Genomic DNA, 20264 nt, shown 5'->3' with positions numbered 1-20264 from the left:
ACCTTTTGACGTGTTTGGGGTGGGGACTTTCTTTATGTCCAACGCGCACATGAAGTGCGGGTGGAGAGAATGGTGTGGAAGTGTTGCCAAAAGCTCGCCGTCACGCCACAAGCTGCTGCTAGCAAGTAGCTGGCGCAGCAGTCCGCTGTGTTGAGTCAAACGTCGCATCTGCGAGGCAGCAGTGGCATCACACTCAGACAGATGCGATGACACAGACGCCGGACCAGCAGCCGACGTCTTCGGACTGACACCCGGGGCTTTGAATAAAAAAAAAAAGTGTTTGCTGTTTTTCTATGAGACGATTAAAACCAAAAAAAAGGAAGCTACTAGTCGCTGTTGATTTCGATCTAACTTGCTGCAAGCTAGCGTTAGCGCGCCGCTGCTAACCCTTCAGGCGTCGTCGAAGTGGCCGCACAAACATGTGGATCGTCGTGGAGGAGACCCCCGGGACCACTTTAAACGCTTTCCACAGGACGCGGGTTTCAACCCGACGCTGACTGGACCCCACCCCCGGTCTCTGCGTAGATATAAATCTTCTTTCTTTGTGAATGTGGATGATATGTGTGTACATGTAACATTAGCCCAATGCTAACCACTACAAACAAGTAACATGCTAACAAAACTCTCCGTCCCGTGTAACGAAACGCCGCGGCTGCTTTAAACAGTTCTGCTTGGTGTCCCCGCCTGGCGGTGAGAGGCTGCCGTCTTGTTTTGTTTGAAAAACAGAAGAGGCTGACAAAGTGAAGCCTTTTTAGCCGGCGGGGACGGACTGACAGTGTAAGCTAGCGTTAGCTAACGTCATTGTTAGCGCACATTTGGTCATGCCTTGCACGTCGAGACATGACATATGCGCACTTCCACGCCTGACATTAAACGTCATCTCTTCTCACTTTGATTCTATTCAAAGCAACTTATATTATTCCGCCCTTGCCGCTAAGCCCAAGCTTCTTGTGACATATTTGGACTTGCATTATAGATAACACTTTTCAGCACATCCCTTATTTGGGGGTTCAAAATGGCGCAATGTCACTAATGGGACTTTTTTTTTTTTTTTTAAAGCTTACTGAAATGAGATTTTCTTATTTAAATGGGGATAGCAGGTCCATTCTACGTGTCATACTTGATCATTTCGCGATATTGCCATATTTTTGCTGAAAGGATTTAGTAGAGAACATCTACGATAAAGTTCCAACTGGAGAAAAGCCCTGCCTCTACCGGAAGTCGCAGGCGACGACGTCACATGTTGATGGCTCCTCACATCTTCACATTGTTTTTAATGGGAGCCTCCAACAAAAAGAGCTATTCGGACCGAGAAAAATACAATTTCACCATTAATTTGAGCGATGATGAAAGATTCGTGTTTGAGGACATTGATAGCAATGAACTAGGAAAAAAAAAAACGCGATTGCATTGGGACGGATTCAGATGTTTTTAGACTCATTTATTAGGATCATTCTGGGAAATCCCTTATCTTTCTATTGTGTTGCTAGCGTTTTATTGAGTTTAACAGTACCTGATAGTCAGAGGTGTGTGTCCACGGGTGTGTTGATTCGCAGTGTCTCAGGGAAGTCGACGGCAGCTTTATGGACGGCACGAGCTCAGCTGATCTCCGGTAAGAAGCGACTTTTTACCACAATTTTCTCACCGAAACCTGCTGGTTGACATTCGGTTGGTATCCATGTTCGCTGTGATTCATAGTAAAGTTTCACCTCCGTGAATTTTAAACAAGAAATCACCATGTGTTTGTATGGCTAACGGCTAAAGCTTCCCAACTCCATCTTTCTACTTTGACTTCTTCAATATTAATTGAACAAATTGCAAAGGGGTCAGCAACACAGATCTCCAAAATACTGTGTAATTATGCGGTTAAAGCAGACGACTTCTAGCTGTGTGTGTGCGCAGCGCTCACATTTCCTAACAGCCTGTGATGTCAAGCGTACACGTCATCATTACGCGACGTTTTCAAGAAAAAACTCCCAGGAAATTTAAAATCGCAATTTAGTAAACAAAAAAGGCCGTATTGGCATGTGTTGAAATGTTAATCTTTCATCATTGATATATCAGCTATCAGACTGCGTGGTGGGTAGTAGTGGGTTTCAGTAGGCCTTTAAATGAGTCACAAAGTCCATTGTGAACAAAACGAATAGCACATAGTGATGGGTTGATGAGGCGTCATGTATCGTTTCGACACATTGCAAAACTGTATTGATACTGTGTCAATACTATGTCACTAAGTACTGACATCTGCTGGACATTAAAAATCCCTACAGGCAACCTATGGGCCGACTCAACTGACATTGATTTTATGACCTAGTACAAGGGTGTCAAACGTACGGCCCGCGGGCCTGAGCCAGGTTTTATCCGGCTCGCGGCATGAGTTTGCTAAGTATACAAATTAACCTGAAATTTTTGAATGAAAGAAACAGCTCTTCTACATGTGTCTATTGGATGTTGCAATAGCAATTATTTGTATCTCTGGATGATGGTACATATGCACAAAATAAACCACATGATGTTAGTACATCAATCGAGGAAAATGATCAAACTACACACTGTACATGGCATACTGTAATCTGATTTTGATATTTTTTGTCTTGATAAATTGAAAATGAACACCATTGAGTTCACTGATGAACATTATCAAATAATTCATTCAGAAAATATAAATAACTACAAATAAACATAGAATACTATTAACCGCGACATGTAAGTGTATAAAAAACAACACATTTTCAGAATGTGCTTCTTCTATTTTTAAACACAGAAGGTGTCTTTCTTTTTAAGTTATCGTGCAGGGATTTTATCAGTCCAGCCCACTTGGGAGTAGATTTTTCTCCATGTGGCCCCCCATCTAAAATGAGTTTGAAACCACTGACCTAGTATATACAATAATATAAACCAAGTCATTGTATTTCATTTAGGATTATTTAATATCTTCATTTAAATAAAAATATTTTATATCTGTTTTAGATACAGTCAATTAATAATGTGAGCATGTATCATAACATTGAGATCTAAGAGAACGTGTTGTGAATGAGGATACTTATGGACTGGGAATTTTTTTTATTTTTTTTTTAAATACATGCGCTCTGAATACGCACTTTTGATTGATTGATTTAAACTTAGTTGATTGAACAGTTCGGTACATATTCCGTAAAATTGAGCACTAAATGGTAAGACCCGAATACGTTTTTCAACTTGTTTAGGTCGGGGTCCACGTTAATCAATTCATGGCAAAAACGTAAACAGAGATCCATCGAGCTGGATTTGAACCAGTGCCCTACAGAACTCAGCAATAGCAAGTTCAGTCCTCCACGCTACCAATTGAGCTATCAAAGGGGTTAGCTGTTATTGCTTTTTAATAAAACCAGATGGTTGTGTGGGTGGGACAATACAGATACAAATACACGTACCGTTACAGCCCTAATAGCAGATCGAGTAGAAACTTTGAGAGAACAGGATGAAACGACAAGAAAATTAACACAAATACTTTTTTTCCGATATAAGATCAAAATATTCCCACACGGCAGAAATCTTTTTTTTTGCCTAAGACTGCTCCATGATCTCCGACGACGATAAATGACAATTAAACAACGACAGAAGTGCGGCGATTCTGTTGGCAGCAGCATTTCATTGAAAAATACACTTCGTTATAAACACAAGTTGGCGCGCAGGTGCCAGTGCGACGCAATTCGCGTATCGGTCACTTGACCAAAACACTCATGATCGGTCACGTGACTTTCATAAGCGGTACACGCACCGACACAGGGTTTCGTTCTATGAGCTCGACGCATGCGCCGATGCATCAGTGTTGCCGGACCCATCACTAATAGCACGTAAATACACAGTTAATGGTGGTCTGATCTGATCTGACTTCATGGGTGTCCAAAGTACAGGTCACGGGTCAATTCGTGGCTCACAACTTGCTTTTCAATGGCCTGCAGCCTCCGTCCATTTCCTACCGCATGTCCCTTACGACAGTGTTTTTCAAACGGCACACTAGTGTGCCGCGAGATGCAGTCTGGTGTGCCGTGGGAGATTATCTAGTTTCACCTATTTGGGTTAAAAATATGTTTTGTAAACCAGTAATTATAGTCTGCAAATGATGTGTTGTTGTTGAGTTTATGTACTGTCCGGAGATTGGCAGATTTATCACGTTATACTCTTCCATATCAGAAGGTGGTAGCCGGTAGCTAATTGCTTTGTAAATGTCGGAAACAGCAGGAGGCAGCATGTAGGTAAAAAGGTGTCTGATGCTTAAAGGCCTACTGAAACCCACTACTACCGACCACGCAGTGTGATAGTTTATATATCAATGATGAAATATTAACATTGCAACACATGCCAATACGGCCTTTTTAGTTAACTAAATTGCAATTTTAAATTTCCCGCAAGTTTCTTGTTGAAAACATTGCGGAATGATGACGCCGTACACAAGACGTCACGTCTCCCGTCCAAAGGCAAAACCCAGTAACTCAATTTTGGTCAAAACTGAGCTGATAATAATTTTGGAGTTCCTAGGTGTTATGCTTTACATTAGTGTATGCGATATTGTAATTTGTTCCGTAAGAAAGCTGTTAGGCGCATGGCAGGACCTAGCAACTACCACATAACCGCGTAGATACAACAGAAAAACCTAGTATCTCAAGGGACCAATCGAAGCTTCTTTGTCAGTCGCCTTATTGTCTTTAATGAGACATTTGCACGAATGGGGGCCAATGGTCAGCCTGATTATGTGATATTATGGCACGAGGGGATATTTGGAAGATTGGCCCAGGACGTTGCAAGTACCTTCATTAAATGTATTGTTCTTGATTCTTCCCCTTGCATACTCTTTTGGGCAGATAACTGTGGAGGTCAAAATAAAAACTGGGCGCTGTACACAGCTTTTGCCCAATGTGCAAACGCAGAATGGGGCCCACCCGAGATTGTGATAAAATATCTGGAGAAAGGGCACAGTGTGGTTCATGAGAGCAGATTCAATCCATGGTTCGATCGGCAAGAAAATGAAAGCTCAAGAAAAACGACTTTGTAGATCTTTGTAAGACAGCATCAAGATAGATTGGTTTTCCTTTGTTTTCTCAAAATCAGCTAGAAGTTAATTACTAGGTTTTGCCTTTGGACGGGAGACGTGTTGGAGGGGATATATTAGCGAGGCACCAAACACGGCTAGAAGTCGTCTCTGTTCATGGCGTAATTACACAGTATTTTGGACATCTGTGTTGCTGAATCTTTTTCAATTTGTCCATTTAATAATGGAGACTATAAAGAACAATGCTGTTGGTGGAAAGCGGTGGATTGCAGCTGTCTTTAGCACCGAGACACAGCCGGTGTTTCTTTGTTTGTTGTGAAGCAAAGCGGTCAAGCGAACATGTTTTCTCTATGTCAACTAGCATGTCTTTGGATGGGAAAATTGTGATATTAAGTCTTACCGGAGAAATCAGTGGATTATGGGACTTCCTCCTGCAGTAGCTGTCAAAAAAGGTAGCTATGAGCTTGGCTCCTCGGCTTCTCTCTGAGACACTGCGTGTTCACCGCAGCCATCCGACCTCGAGGTATGTCTTTAGAATCTCACTAAAACGCTACTAAAAGAACAAGCAGATAAGGGATCTTCCAGAATTATCCTAGTAAATGTGTCTAATTACATCTGAAACGCTCACACTGCCGCCGCCCAGAGATGTCCTTTTAAAAAAAAAATAATAATAATTTTTTTTCTAGTCCTTCATTATCAGTATCCTAATTCACGAATCTTTCATCCTCGCTCAAATTAATGAGGAATTTGTCGTTTTCTCGGTCCGAATTGCTCTTATTGCTGGTGGCTCCCATTATAAACAATGTGAATATGTGTGGAGTCCTGCAACCAGTGACGTCACGCACACATACTTCCGGTAAAGGCAGGGCTTTTCTATTAGCGACGCAAAAGTTGCAAACTTTATCGTCGATGTTTTCTACTAAATTATTTCAGTGAAAATATGGCAATATCGCAAAATGATCAAGAATGACACATAGAATGGACCTGCCATTCCCGTTTAAATAAGAAAATCTAATTTCAGTAGGCCTTTAAACCAAATATAAACAAAAGGTGAGTGCCCCTAAGAAAAGGCATTGAAGTTTAGGGAAGGCTATGCAGAACGGAACTACAACTGAACTGGTTTACAAAGTAAACTAAAAGAGAATGCTGGACAACAGCAAAAATTTACTGTGGAGCAAATTCAATGTACATCCGAACATGACATGACATTCAACAATATCCCCACAAAGAAGGTTAAATACAAACTGAAATATTCTTGAGTGCTAAAACGAAGTAGCTGGGGGAAACATCGCTCAAATGAAGACATGAAACTTGTCCATTCATCCATCCATTTTCTACCGCTTATTCCCTTTGGGGTTGCGGGGGGCGCTGGTGCCTATCTCAACTACAACCGGGGGGAAGGCGGCGTACACCCTGGACAAGTCGCCACCTCATTGTAGAATGAAACTGATACATGAAAATACCAAAAAAAAGAGAAAAAGACACCAAAATAGGAGCGCAAGACAAGAACTAAAACACTACACACACTAAAACAGCAATAAACCCAAAGTAAGTCAGAGTGTGATGTGACAGGTGGTGATAGTTCACCTACTTTGAGACAATAGCTATATTGATGCATGCTTGGTTTTGCTTTAAGTCATATCCAACAATTGCAACGACAACTTTTTTACCGTCAACTGAGTTTCGTTTTTTAATGATTTCTGCTGGTGGTGTGCCTACGGATTTTTTCAACGCAAAAAATGTGCTTTGGCTCAAAAAAGATTGAAAAACACTTCCTTACGAGGTCGTGGGTGGTGCTGGAACCTATCTAAGCTGCATTCGGCCAGAAGACGGGTTACTACATCGTGGCATACTAGCCAACCCTTCCGATTTTCCCGGGAGACTCCCGAATTTCAGTGCCCCTCCCGAAAATCTCCCGAGGCAACCAGTTTCCCGAATTTCTCCCTATTTCCACCCGGACAACAATATTGGGGGTGTGCCTTAAAGGCACTGCCTTCAGCGTCCTCTCTCAACTGAAAAGGAGACTATTATATATGTATCCGTTATGCATAGGTTTATCTATAACCCATAAAGTAGGCAGGCACGGAGCTATTTCTCAGCGGGTGTTTATTCCAGCCAGCACGTTAGTACACTGACACACAACATCCGGATTCCCATCATGCATTGCTTCAAAACTACGGCAAGTAGTAATGTCCAAAAACGTAAAAGAGACGAAACAGAAGAACGAAGAAGAGACATGGCGATGACGAGTAAGAAGAAGAAGTACGCTTGCAAGTTCCAAAATGATTGGAAAAAATAATTACAATTCATCCAGAACAGTTTGAAGGGAAAGTGGTAGGCTGCCTGCAAATTTTGTAGATCAGACTTCTCCATTAAACACGGTGGCCGAAAGGATATACTCATTCATTAGCGGATTATTATCATCTCACGAATTCAAAGGTCTCAAGGATGGCAATTATACACCCTGGACAAGTCACCACCTCATTGCAGGGCAAACACAGATAAACAGACAACATTCACACTGTAGGGCAAATTTAGAGTTGCCATTCAACCTATCCCCAGGTGCATGTTTTTGGAGGTGGGAGGAAGCCTTGGTACCCGGAGGGAACCTCACGCAGTCACGGGGAGAACACGCAAACTCCACAAAAAAAGACCCCAGGACCTCCCTATTGTGAGGCACGCGTACTAACCCCTGTCCCTGCGTATTGCTTTTATTCTGTCACGTGACTTCTTCCCTGAAGTGGGGAAAAAAAGCTGTGGTTAACCAAGCCAAGGTGGCTGTTGTGCAGCAAGCAACGCACAAACTCTCGATCAGGGGTGTCAAACTCATTTAAAATATACTCCCAAGTGGGCCGGACTAGTAAAATCACGACACGATAACTTAAAAATGAAGACAAAAATAGAACAACCACATTCTGAAAGTGTACAAATTGAAATGTTGAGTTTTTTTTACACTTCCATGTTGCGGTTAATAGTATTCTATCTTTATTTGTTATTTAATTTTTCTGAATAAACAATACAAAGGTCCTGGGTTTCATCCTGCGCTCGGGATATTTCTGTGTGGAGTTTGCCTGTTTTCACCGTGACTGCCTGGGTTCCCTCCTTGTACTCAGGCTTCCTCCCACCTCCAAAGACATGCACCTGGGGATAGGTTGATTGGCAACACTAAAGTGGTCCTAGTGGCAACACTAAATTGATCCTAGTGTGTGAATCTGAGTGTGAATGTTGTCTGTCTATCTGTGTTGGCCCTGTGATGAGGTGGCGACTTGTCCAGGGTGTTCCCCTACCTTCCGCTCCATTGTAGCTGCTGCAGGACGGAGACGCCGACAAACACATGTGGATTTCCAAGTTAAAGCGCCTGACAGCGGACCTTGAAGCTGTTTCACGCCAGAAGGCCGTTCTTGCTCAGAATCACAAATGGTGTAATATTGAAAACCTCCCCAAACCAGGCAAACTCGTGTTCGAAACTTGGTACGCTATCCCCGACTTTTATGTGAACATGAAAAAGTATGCACTTGGAGTCCTGTCGATCTTTGGATCCACATATGTATGTGAGCATGCGTTCTCCAGCATGAACTTTATTAAAAACAAACATCGCACACGCCTCCCAGATGAGAGTTTACAATCCTGTGTGAAGATAAAGGTGATGTCATACAGCCCTAATGTGGAGACGCTGTGCGCTGCGGTTCAGAAGCAGAAATCATCTTGACCGAGTATGATAAATATTTAAATTTTCTATAATTTTGCATATATTTACATTTTTTTAATTGTTCAGCGAAATAGACATTTTATTATTCAGGTTGGCAGCTGACTGCGCGATGCCATTAGGATGACAGCACAGAGAGAGAGGACGACATTTTTGGTTCTCTGCCAGTGGATAATTCAAGTTCGGCGTTGTGTTTTTTTTATTACTTCAAGGAGGACTTAAATAAACAATAAGTATTTTACTTAACCTTCAACCCGACGTCTTTTTCGGAGTTAAAAACGTTTTGTTGCATGCAGAAATTGTATTTCGTTTTCTCTGCAGTTCATTGATTTCATAAATGCAACCCATAATAGTTTGTTTATACATAGCACGAAGCAAAAACAAACTTTATATGCAGTGTTATTTCATTTTATTTTCAATTTTTTTTAATTTTTTATCTTATTTTATATTATTTATTTATTTATTTTTTGTCTTGTCCAGCTTCTCAGGCAAATCATATAGTTGATGTAGATGCCCATATCGGCCGTTCAGATTTACTTTACAAAAGAGAAGTGTAGGATACTTCTCTTGTTGCCTTATTTAAATTAGACTTTATTAAATTTATTCATACTATCATTTGGTGCAGCTGGGCTGCTAGAAAGAGAAAAAAAGGAAGACAGAGGGGGAAATTGTGGGGATAAGAGGGGGATTAGACAGTGTTATTTCATTTTAAATTTCAAAAGAGTTTTTTGGCTCCCATTGTTTTCTTTCATTTGTGAAACGGGTCAAAATGGCTCTTTAAATTGTAAAGGTTGTCGACCACTGGTCTAAGTGTAAGTATCGTAAGATGCCCAAAGACCTCTACCCTTCAGTTATAATGATGTTTTATTATGATATTAAGAAATGCAGTTTAATTTGTGTAATAAAAGTGATTATTAGCTTAGGGAAGCGACTCCACTCTGTGTTTGGAAACACATGACTAAAAATAAATAGTGTCAGCCACAGGTGATCGGCGGTAATCGGCAATGTTGCTTACATATTTTCTCACGAAAATCGTCAGATACTGAACAGTAGCCGATTAATTTTCACATGTACGATAACCACCAAGTGTCCCTTCAATACCAAGATCACTATAGACCTTGCAGACAGATATATTTTTTTCCTTGTTTGAGGTTTAAAACTGGCTGTTTATTTTACTGGTTACAGTAAAATATATAACGTAGGGGTATTAGGGCTACGCTAGAAAGAAAACAAAACCTTTTGCAAGAAATTAGATGAGTAAATGTTGAATACATTGTATCAAAACACGGGAAATATGGTGTAATAATGTGTCAACTGTCTGCCTTGCCTTGAGGAATTCCTGGTTATAATCTCAGTTTGAACGTGTGGAGTTTGCATACAAAGCTGACAGATTTTACAAAAGTATATAGTAAAATAATTGCTTGTTGTAGAATATCGTCATAAAAGAAACCACATATTTAACCAGAACTCTGCAGTTTGACAATAGATGTTCTGCCACATTCAGATTGTCTTTCGGATGTCCTCTTGATTTAGTTTTGTTTCTGGACTTTGATAGTTTACCCTCAAGTGCAAACAACAGTTGGATCAATACCAGCTGATTGTTTTACCCTTTGACCTTTTCTCACTTTTTCCAGGGAGGACAAAGAGTCACACGTCTCCAGGACCAGATTAGCCACTGGACTTTTTGCCTCTTAAGACCAACAGGACGGCCAGGGACCATGCTGACCTTCCTCGCTGCTGGCTCTGTGTTCTTTCCCGGCCTCTTCCTTCTGTCCAAGCAGTGCCTCAAGTCCATCCCAGCGCTGCGATGGAGCGAAGGCGATGCTGTTATCGTGTCGGCCAGGTTGGACCCTCCGGACCTGTCACTTTCTATGCAGACACTTATAGTGCTAAAGATTGTCATCTTCCTTGCTAATGGTCCGATTTCTAGGTTGGTGTCGTCGGTTCAGGCGGTCATGGCTTCGTCAGCTGGCTACATTATTGCTTCTTCCTGCAATGACATCATCGAGGACCAGTAAGTCACCCCATGTCCATCACAACATTGTCAGTCGATTTCGAGGTGTCAGCACTGTGCACAAACTGCCTTTTGTTTATATCGTTATATCACCCTTCTCTATCTTAATAGAGAAGGGTGCATCCAAAGTAGGGACGGGCATGCAACAAAATGACTGCATTTGCCCCAAATGGAAGACAACCCCTCTTTTTCAAGACACGTTTTTGGAAAAATATTGTATAATCTAAGACAAACAATAGATAATCATATGTCTGAGCAGCTCACTATACTCTATATTCAAATTAACATCATAAAACTCATTTGTTTGCCAACTTGCTCACATCCACTTTTTTTCCCTATTTAAGTGGGTCTTTGTGTTGCCAGCTCAATGATGTCTGTGAGTGACAGAAAGAAAAACTTGAAACTTTGTGTGGCCCCACCTGTTGGTTCGCATGTATAAATATGCAAACCCTGAATATAAGCCGACCCGTTTTTTAGAGACTTTACCCCCAAAATATTGTATGTTGTATGGATGTCAAAATTATTGTTTTAATGCAGATTAATCCAACATCAATAGTAATTTGATTTTTTAAAAACACAATCTATCAAAATGGCTAAAAAAAAATTATATAGATATACATTTTTACACATTTCTACAACTACAGGTGTGTCCAGTGTGCGGCACATTCTACAAATATAGTACGATTTTTAAAGAAGTTTTTAAAAACAGAAAAAGTGAGAAGAACAAAAGGCGCAGCGAGAACGCAGCTAGTACTTCGACAACAAGTAATGGATAACAAACAACAATATCGCTATAAAAGTGCCACAGACAAGGTAAATAAAGTTTTGTAGCAACTGTGATTCATTCAACCTATTGGATTATTTTTGCATGTTGTACAAAATTTAAAAAATGTCAAAGTGGACCCCACATTCTTTTGATTTTTCTGTATTAAATTGTCTGGAGGAAAAGTTTAAACACCCCTATCTTACAAACATTACTTAAAAATTGAGAACAATTTAAAATATAACTGTGGATTGTGAGGCCCTTGACACATAGTGTTTGTCTACACATACACAAGGTGACATTAAAAAGTGTGTTGACAGTTGTTTCACTGAAGTTTTGTCTCTCCAGCGCCTCAAGACTGTATTCCATGGAGATTTGTCTTTGCTGTTTCTTATTACCCATCTTTCCCCAGGCACTGGCTGACCAGCACGTACATCATGTTCGCCGTCCCCTACTTCGTGTACGACATCTACGCCATGTTTATGTGCTACTGGTACAAGCTGAGGGTCAAAGGGCACGAGGAGGCCTCGCCTGCCCCCCAGCACATGGTCTCGGCTCTCACCAGCTACCTGCGTCGCGAGTTCCTCATGGTGCTGCACCACGTTGTTATGGTTACCGTCTGCTTTCCTGTTTCTGTGGTAACTGTCAGACCTCTTCTTTTAAGACTAACTGCTGGTGCATGTTTATGGGGGAAATTGCATATTTAGAGTAAATCTTTTTCATTTTAACATTCATGTTTTTTATATACATGCATTTTGCTTGTATAGGTGCAAAATGTGTCTTTCTATGCAGAGTGAGCTAAATGGTACTTTTCATGTAAATATGGGAACACGCTCAAAAAATGTGTAGTGCATGTAATGTCATTGTATCTGTTTAGAGAAATTACTTGAGACTGATGTGATCCCTCATTTTTCTGCTTGTTGACTTGCAGCTGAAATAGTATTTACAGTGCAAGCATAATTATAGCCATTGCTCTCTGCAGCCTGCCTGCAGCAGAGCAGAAAGTATAATTGTTTTCTGGACCAGTGATTAGCCTCTGTCTCTCTCTCTCTTTCTTTCCCTCTTCTAGTTTGTGCGTCAAGGAAAGGGTGATTATTTCCAGGGCGTAATGTTCATGGCCGAGCTCAGCACTCCGTCCGTCTGCTTAGGAAAAATACTCATTCAAGTAAGCCTTTAGTAAGAGTGTTATTGTTGTGTAGGCACGTGCCATTTCAGAGCTACGTATCTTTTTTTCTTTTTTTTCTTTTTTTTCAGAGCTACGTTTCCACCATGAAGTACAGACCGTATATTACCCTTTTTATTGTCAAAAGCAGTGAAAGCGAAACGAGTGCTGTGATACAGTAGAGCAAGACACACTGTTGATGGGTAACATGTCACTTCACAAGAGGAAAGGGAAAGGAAGGATAAACGCACCATTCAGAATTGTGACATGATCAAAACGCATTTAAAGCTCGTGACAATATTTTCTCCAAATTGTAAAAATAGACAATATAGTGTTTGTCACTTTTACTGTTTAGCCCATTTGAACTTTTTAGATCACCAGAGTAGCAGCACCCATTGAGTAAAACAGTAAACAGTTTCTCAAATTAATTTGGGTCGCGTAGAAGTATAATCTCACGTAACTATTCCGTTGCCTCTGCACTAGTTTTGGAAATCTACATGCCTTCAGATTAGTTCCACCCGGACTGCCTCTGTCTAACCCGCATATGTTCTTGTCGTGGCTCTGCATTTCCTTTCATAATTGTCATTTTTATTTTATCAACATTTTCTTGTGTATTTTGAGAATATTGTATACATTGTTAGCATATATAACTCTAAAACACATCTTACCTCTATTAGACCAAGTAGTCCTCTCTGCAGTTTGAGTAAATAATGAGAGTACACTATGCGTGCACACACAGCATTGTGCTTCTTCCTTTTCTTGCTGCCTTTACAAAGGTGAATAACCAGTTTGGATTGACATATTGGTTTGTAGCGTAACGTTAACCGTACAATTTTCTACAAAATGTTTAGCAGATGATTATAAAAAAAGGGACCCATCCCTTCATGGCTAACAATTTGTCATCGTCAATGAAATCGGAAGTAGTCCACTAGATAACAGACTGCAGACAAAGGTAAATTATCTTTATTGCTGACCACAGCGTTCTGAACTGTACCATGGAGAGCTCAACCAAACTTTTGGTGGAAACGTGCCTTCTTTTTCGCCCTTTGCTTTCTTCATTTTCATTTGTCGCTCTTGGTGGGGACACACACAGACACACATCTCTGCTCCTTCCTAGCATGCAACTTGTTTTTCACTTGCACATGGCTCCCGTTGACTCTCAACACGAGCAGCAGCTCTTTCTGAAACACCAGTCATCACATAGTAACGTAGTTTGCTTGAATAAACATCTCACGTTGACACACGCTCGATGTTCAGCAGATACACTATCAGCTTGTCTGGCATCACTCAGCACCCGCCCCGTTTGGCCGTTTGTGTGCTTGTTTGATAAACGACCGCGCATTACAAGCTGTGACATTACAACAATTTCTTACTGTGAATGGAGGAATAAAAGCTTGTGTTTCTTAAGCATTATCTCCCTGAAGCAGATCACCTTCGTCCTGCAGTGTATTCCTCTCGTTGGCACTTCACATGCACTCAGTTAACAAACTAAAATTGGCACAATGTCATTTTTATGTTTAATTCTGGTATGTAAACTTTACACACTGTCAATAATCCTAAACGCAGTATTGAGCCTGTCAAAACTTGCTCCTGTATGAAATATGAAATGCGGAAATACAACATTAATTACTTTTTAACACATGGATTTGTAACAGATGTACTATTGCACCTAAGTCATGAAAACATACTAGCCATTGTTACTTACTTACATGTCTTATACTCTAATTTGTATACCTTATTCATCTCTGAGAACCAACTTTTTTTAGAGTTATTGTTAAGTACCTACAACAGTGCTACCTAAATACATTCCTTATTTAAAAAAATATTATTTTAAGTTATTTATATATTTCTAGCTATAATAAATATTCATTGACGCTAAAAAACATTTACAAAACAAATAATGAGAACATGAATCGTGATATTTAAGTTAATTTTTAAACAGTTTTTTTTACCTCTCAGCCAAGGAAAATATGTATATAAATGTATATTTATTACATTAGACAACAATTATGTATTATTAATAAATAATAATACATATTAAGCATTACACAAGATAGAAATGAACAATAAGTTTAACAAAAAAAAAACATTTAATGGGATGATCAGAAGATCTCTCTGAATATTATGAACCCCTGTTTACATGCCAGTGTTGATTTGAGCCAAATAATGCTATGTTCTTCCACTTGACCCCAAACTAGATGAGACTGAATCGACAGCTCCTTGCTGGTTGTATGCCATTTTGTGATCACTTCACATAAAAGTTCCCCAACAATACACGCAAAAACGTCATGTTTTAATTCGGACTACAGTGGAACCAACTAATCAAAGTTCCATGCCACTGGGTTCTTTCTGTTACTATAAAGCGTCCGCACAAGTCAACATCGCCATATTTGGTCGACTGCCTGTGCCTACATAAAATCTAAGAACCAAAGAGGTAATTTTGAAAAAATTGTATTTGTTTGCCAACTTATCTCTAAGAAGTGAGAAACGATGTCACCAACATTAGCTACAATCTCACATATTTACATGTCAAATGTTCACTGATATGTATTGCCGCTTAAACATTGCCCGGTATGCAAAACCAACTTTATGTACCTATCGGTGCAGTTTTTTTGTGTATTTATGATCTGCATGGATCTTGAAAATGTGACATCGAACCATGGCGGAGATATTTATAAAACAATCTTGCCTTCCTTCATACATTCTATAAACGAGCTGTTTGGAATTTGCCCTACTAGTGCCGTGAATCCTATTGGTGAGGTCAGCGGATATCTCCATATAAGATAAAGTTTTACCCGAAGAGCTTTGCGCGAGTCTGCCTTTGTAGTTTAACGTTGTCGTCTAAGTTCCTTCTTTTTCTCTATCATTTTTTGTGGGGCAGACTGGCTCGTACATGCACATACCTCTTTTGCTGTTGCCATTTCTATTAAATAGTAGCACAGTGGTTCTCAACCTTTTTTTCAGTGATGTACCCCCTGTGAACATTTTTTTAAATTCAAGTACCCCCTAATCAGAGCAAATCATTTTTGGTTGGAAAAAAAAGATAAAGAAGTAAAATACAACACTATGTCATCAGTCTCTGATTTATTAAATTGTATAACAGTGCGAAATATTGCTCATTTGTAGGGGTCTGTATTGAACTTTTCTCAAAAAAAAGATACAAAAATAACTAAAAACTTGTTGAAAATAAACAAGTGATTCAATTATAAATAAAGATTTCTACACATAGAAGTAATCATTAACTTAAAGTGCCCTCTTTGGGGATTGTAATAGAGATCCATCTGGATTCATGAACTTACTTCTAAACATTTCTTCCCAAAAAAAGAAATCTTTAACATCGATATTTATGGAACATGTCCACAAAAAAATCTATCCGTCAACACTGAATATTGCATTGTTGCATTTCTTTTCACGGTTTATGAACTTACATTCATATTTTGTTGAGGTATTATTCAATAAATATTTTTATAAAGGATTTCTGAATTGTTGCTGTTTTTAAAATATTTTTTAAAAATCTCACGTACCCCTTGGCATACCTTCAAGTACCCCCAGGGGTACGTGTACCCCCATTTGAGAACCACTGCAGTAGCATATAGTTGTAACTTATATCTGTAAATAAACTCCATATAGAAGCGCTAAAAACTACAACATGGCTGATGGGATGCTGTCGAAGTGGAGGCCCTTAAATAACTACGCGTGAAGAGATGGTCAGATAGCGGTTGAAAAATGGTCTACAAAATGTAATGTATACAACATTTTGACTAAAGAACCACTGTTATATGTTAGGTAGACCACAAATAAAAAAAAAAACATCATATGACCCCTTTAAATAAAATGATCAAATCTAAAAAAAGAAAGACCTAACTTTTGTCTAAACTGTGGTATGTCTGTTTAATAAACTTCAAAATTTAAGCATGGCCAGGAGGCATAAGGGGCAGTAAGTAGTCAGTTATAGGACTTGAAATTTCCTTAGAGTTGGTAAATAACAGCGTAAAGTACCTGATGAAAACTTCCATCCATCCATCCATTTTTCTACTGCTTATTCCCTTCTGGGTCGCGGCGGGGCACTGGAACCTATCTCAGCTACAATCGGGCGGAAGGCGGGGTATACCCTGGACAAGTCGCCACCTCACCATGAAAACTGAAGAATCAAAATCAAGTCAAAATGCGATGTTGAGAAACTGCCGTTCTTGTGTCTCAAGTCACAAATGAATCTGCACGCAAAGGCTAGTTTTAATTTCCAATTTGGTAATGAGCGCGGATGTTGACGTCAGTAAGCCAGTCAGAGGGGAGTCGGCATAAAAAGGTTCTATTATCTCAAGATAAACTAATCCCCAAATTTTCATTGTGCATAGGCATTCATATCATTTTCTTATTGTCAACAATATTTTGTCGTCAAATTCATGCTCTTGCGGTCAAATTTGATCCCAGCAGAATGTACAGTAAGACTTAAAGACTTGTTTCAAAGATACTTACCGCTTGAACCAAACTGTACTGCTTGCTCCTCTTTGTCTCTCTCTCTGTCTCTCTCTTTGTGTTGTTTCCTGCTCTCAGTACAAACAGCAACACACTCTCCTGCACAAAGTGAACGGGGCTCTAATGCTGATCACTTTTTTCATCTGTCGAGTCCTCCTCTTCCCTTACCTCTACTACGCCTATGGAAGGTACGTCTTTTCTCTCCATCTCTCTTCTCTCATGTCCTCACCAAGCTTTTCAAAACTCCCACCTGCACTCAAGAAGCAGCGTTCACTTCAACACACTCCTTGTGTCTTCCCTTGTGCCGGGTGCAGGTACGCGTCCATTCCGTTCCACTTGGTCCCGCTGTCGGTGCCCTGGCACTGTAACCTCGGGGCCTCCCTGCTCATGGCCCCCCAGCTCTATTGGTTCTCCCTCATTTGCAGGGGCGCTCTGCGGCTCTTCACGGGCTCCACGCGCTCCTGGAGACCACGCGCCGGCGCCGCCACCACGGAGGGCGGCACAGCAGGTCCTCAGCCGGCCAACGGCTACAACGCAAGCGCCACAGAACCCGAGCTGGCCACTCACTGAGAAGAGTGGCGAGCGGAGGCGGGAGGAGATCAGAATGTACCACTGTCACGGAGAGAGGTAGCGATATGGCTCTGGTGAAAAGCTACAGACGATGGCCTCAAATAACGCTAGAGTCTTTGCAGGCGTCCAATGACCTTTTGGTTTGCTGGCCTTCAACGACTCCAGCTTTGTAGGAAACATTCAATGATGTCATCAGGCACTGTAACAGGAAAGGGAGGATCTAGCCTGGATGTTTTGCAAGCATAGTGACCATTTCCTTCATTGTAGAACAAAACCATGACTTCTCAAGACGAGTGGGTCCATAGGAATGTATTATATTGTATGTTAGAACATTTTTGCTGTAGACTGAAGGCCAAATTCAAGTTTAGAAGAAAGTGGAAAAAAAAGGGGGGGGGTGTCCTGGCTTAGCAGTATTTCAACTTGTTAGTGTTTCTCTGTATCTATGTAGTCACTGTCATGACATGTAAGCAACCTGGAGACTGAGATCATCTCATAAGACTGTATTCTGCTGCCTTATCCCCCTTTTTCCCACCTTTTTCACCCTCAGAGGAGATGGCAACAAACGTGACGGGTGTACATAGCCTATGTAAAGTCCTTGTTTTCATGTCAGTATTATTATTTATTACAGTGTTTCATTTTCCACCAATCAATGACACTTCCGCTCCATTTAGTTTACACCAACTACCCTCACGCAGCTACGTGTAGATATGACTCCATTCCATTTAGCGGCAACACATTTTTAAAGGAATTTCCTTGGATGTTTTAGTTGGCTCGTCCTCCACTTGTGTTCAATTCGTCGTCATATTTAGCAGAAGGTACTTTGCAAAGCATTGTCAAAGGGCATTATTGATTACTTGCAATGTTGCCATGTTTGAAGGGAAAACAGTGTTGTGGGTTTGTTTTTCGATATGTACATGTTTTGTTTTTTTCAAAGACCTTTCACATTGTGCAGATTGCGCCACAGGTTCTATGAACCGTCGTCGTGGACAAAGCAGCTGGATTTGTCACTTTGTGTTTGTTTAAAACCGGCAGCTGTAATCTCTGGAAATAGGTCAGAGGAATATGGGGGAAAAATAAGAAACCATCAAGACAGCAGTGTGTGTGCCAAAACATCTGGACAACTACCTGTGGGCATGTTGAACTTAGAGTAACATAACACCCCAACCCAGCCTCCCGTGTCCACAGCTTCCCGACCAGAACATTTCAACCAATGTACTGTATATTCCACCAAATGCTTGTTATTTATTTGTATTTATTTATTTATTTATTTGGGTTTGTGGTTCCGAATGCATATTTATGCATCCATATTATACTCTATGCTTCTGAGCCTTGTGCGAAGGCTGCAATGTTACTCAAACTTATCTGAAATATACTTCTGTCCTCATTCTGTCGTATTGTTTGTGTTTTTTTGTTCTGTGCCATCTTTCCGCGCTATTGTTTCACAGGAGGCCGCAAGAGGGTAATAGAAGTTATAATCGGTGAAGGAATTAAATAAGGACATTGTGAAAATTGTTCCTACTTCCGAGCAAATTTTTCGGTAAAGTTGAATTTTAAGGTAAAATTTTGACTGGAAAAAACTAAGATTAATTTTGGACGTCCTTTTAAAAAAAATGTTACCATAAAATTATTCTCTGATCTTGAAAGTGTCCAGTATATTGTCAATATATTTAAAGCACATTTAAAAATGTTTCGAAATGTGCCAAAGTTAAGTCATTTTAAAAACATTAAAGAAATTGATTTTAAAAATAACATCGAAAATATAGCTGACGAAGGCAAATAAAACTAAATACAATGTCTACAGTACTAAAGTTCAGCTAGGCTTTTTTTTTAAAAAGCCAGTGCACGTATAACATTCTATAGTAACTAAAGTTACATATGCATACATTGATCAAATTAACACATTTTATGACAAGCAATTTTAAATAAGTTCAATGAATTTAAATATTTAGAAAAAGTAAATAAAGTTCAATCAAAAAAATATATGTGTCAAGAATTGACAGGATAGAATAATAGTATTTCTTCATTTTGATATTAGTTTCCAGCTACTAAAAACCCAATTCAGTGTCATCAAATCCATCCATCCATTTCCTACCGCTTGCCACTTTGGGGTTTGTGGGGGCTGATGGAGCCTATCATGGCTGTATTCGTGCGGAAGGCGGTGTACACCCTGGACAAGTCACCAACTCATCACAGGGCCAACACAGTTAGATAACATTCACACACTAGGGCCAATATAGTGTTGCCAATCAACCCCACACCAGGTGCATGACTTTGGAGGTGGGAGGAAGCCGGAGTACCTGGAGGGAACCCACGCAGTCACCGGGAGAGCGTGCCAATTCCACACAGAAAGACCCCAGACTCAGGATCGAAACCAGGACTTAGGCCCAAATTTGTCAAACTTTTTTGTTTATTTTATATTTACTGGCCTGCATTCCAAAGTATTATTTCCTGAGCATTTAATTGGTCTCATAATCCAAATTGAACTCCTGATATGTTATTCCAATTAATTAAGATTGGCCTGCATGAATAATGTAACTTTTG

General features: G+C 40.1%; 1 protein-coding gene across 3 annotated transcripts; it reads left to right on the top strand.

The window, feature by feature from the left end:
* LOC133558281 (ceramide synthase-like) lies at positions 1 to 19107 on the top strand. Of its 3 annotated transcripts, none has more exons than XM_061909529.1 (7): positions 1 to 521; positions 10373 to 10581; positions 10669 to 10752; positions 11928 to 12153; positions 12585 to 12680; positions 17232 to 17341; positions 17468 to 19107. In XM_061909529.1, exons 2-7 carry the CDS (start codon positions 10457 to 10459, stop codon positions 17721 to 17723), a joined length of 897 nt encoding a protein of 298 aa, XP_061765513.1. In that variant the 5' UTR covers positions 1 to 521; positions 10373 to 10456; the 3' UTR covers positions 17724 to 19107. The 3 variants fall into 3 exon arrangements, with proteins under 3 accessions (XP_061765513.1, XP_061765512.1, XP_061765514.1); XM_061909528.1 differs by having other exon boundaries at positions 2 to 513; XM_061909530.1 differs by lacking the exon at positions 1 to 521 and adding an exon at positions 1078 to 1612.
* The last annotated feature ends 1157 nt before the right edge of the window (positions 19108 to 20264 follow it).

Source organism: Nerophis ophidion, linkage group LG08 (assembly GCF_033978795.1).
Source record: "Nerophis ophidion isolate RoL-2023_Sa linkage group LG08, RoL_Noph_v1.0, whole genome shotgun sequence".
In the NCBI taxonomy this organism is placed as follows: domain Eukaryota; kingdom Metazoa; phylum Chordata; class Actinopteri; order Syngnathiformes; family Syngnathidae; genus Nerophis; species Nerophis ophidion.
This window is presented reverse-complemented; position numbering and strand designations above follow the sequence as displayed.

Bases quoted from the DNA above. Each gene is read 5' to 3' on its own strand.
- LOC133558281 (XM_061909529.1), top strand. From the start codon at position 10,457: ATGCTGACCTTCCTCGCTGCTGGCTCTGTGTTCTTTCCCGGCCTCTTC. The intron at 10,582-10,668 runs GTTGGACCCTCC...TCCGATTTCTAG, and splicing joins GCTGTTATCGTGTCGGCCAG to GTTGGTGTCGTCGGTTCAGG. The intron at 10,753-11,927 runs GTAAGTCACCCC...ATCTTTCCCCAG, and splicing joins AATGACATCATCGAGGACCA to GCACTGGCTGACCAGCACGT.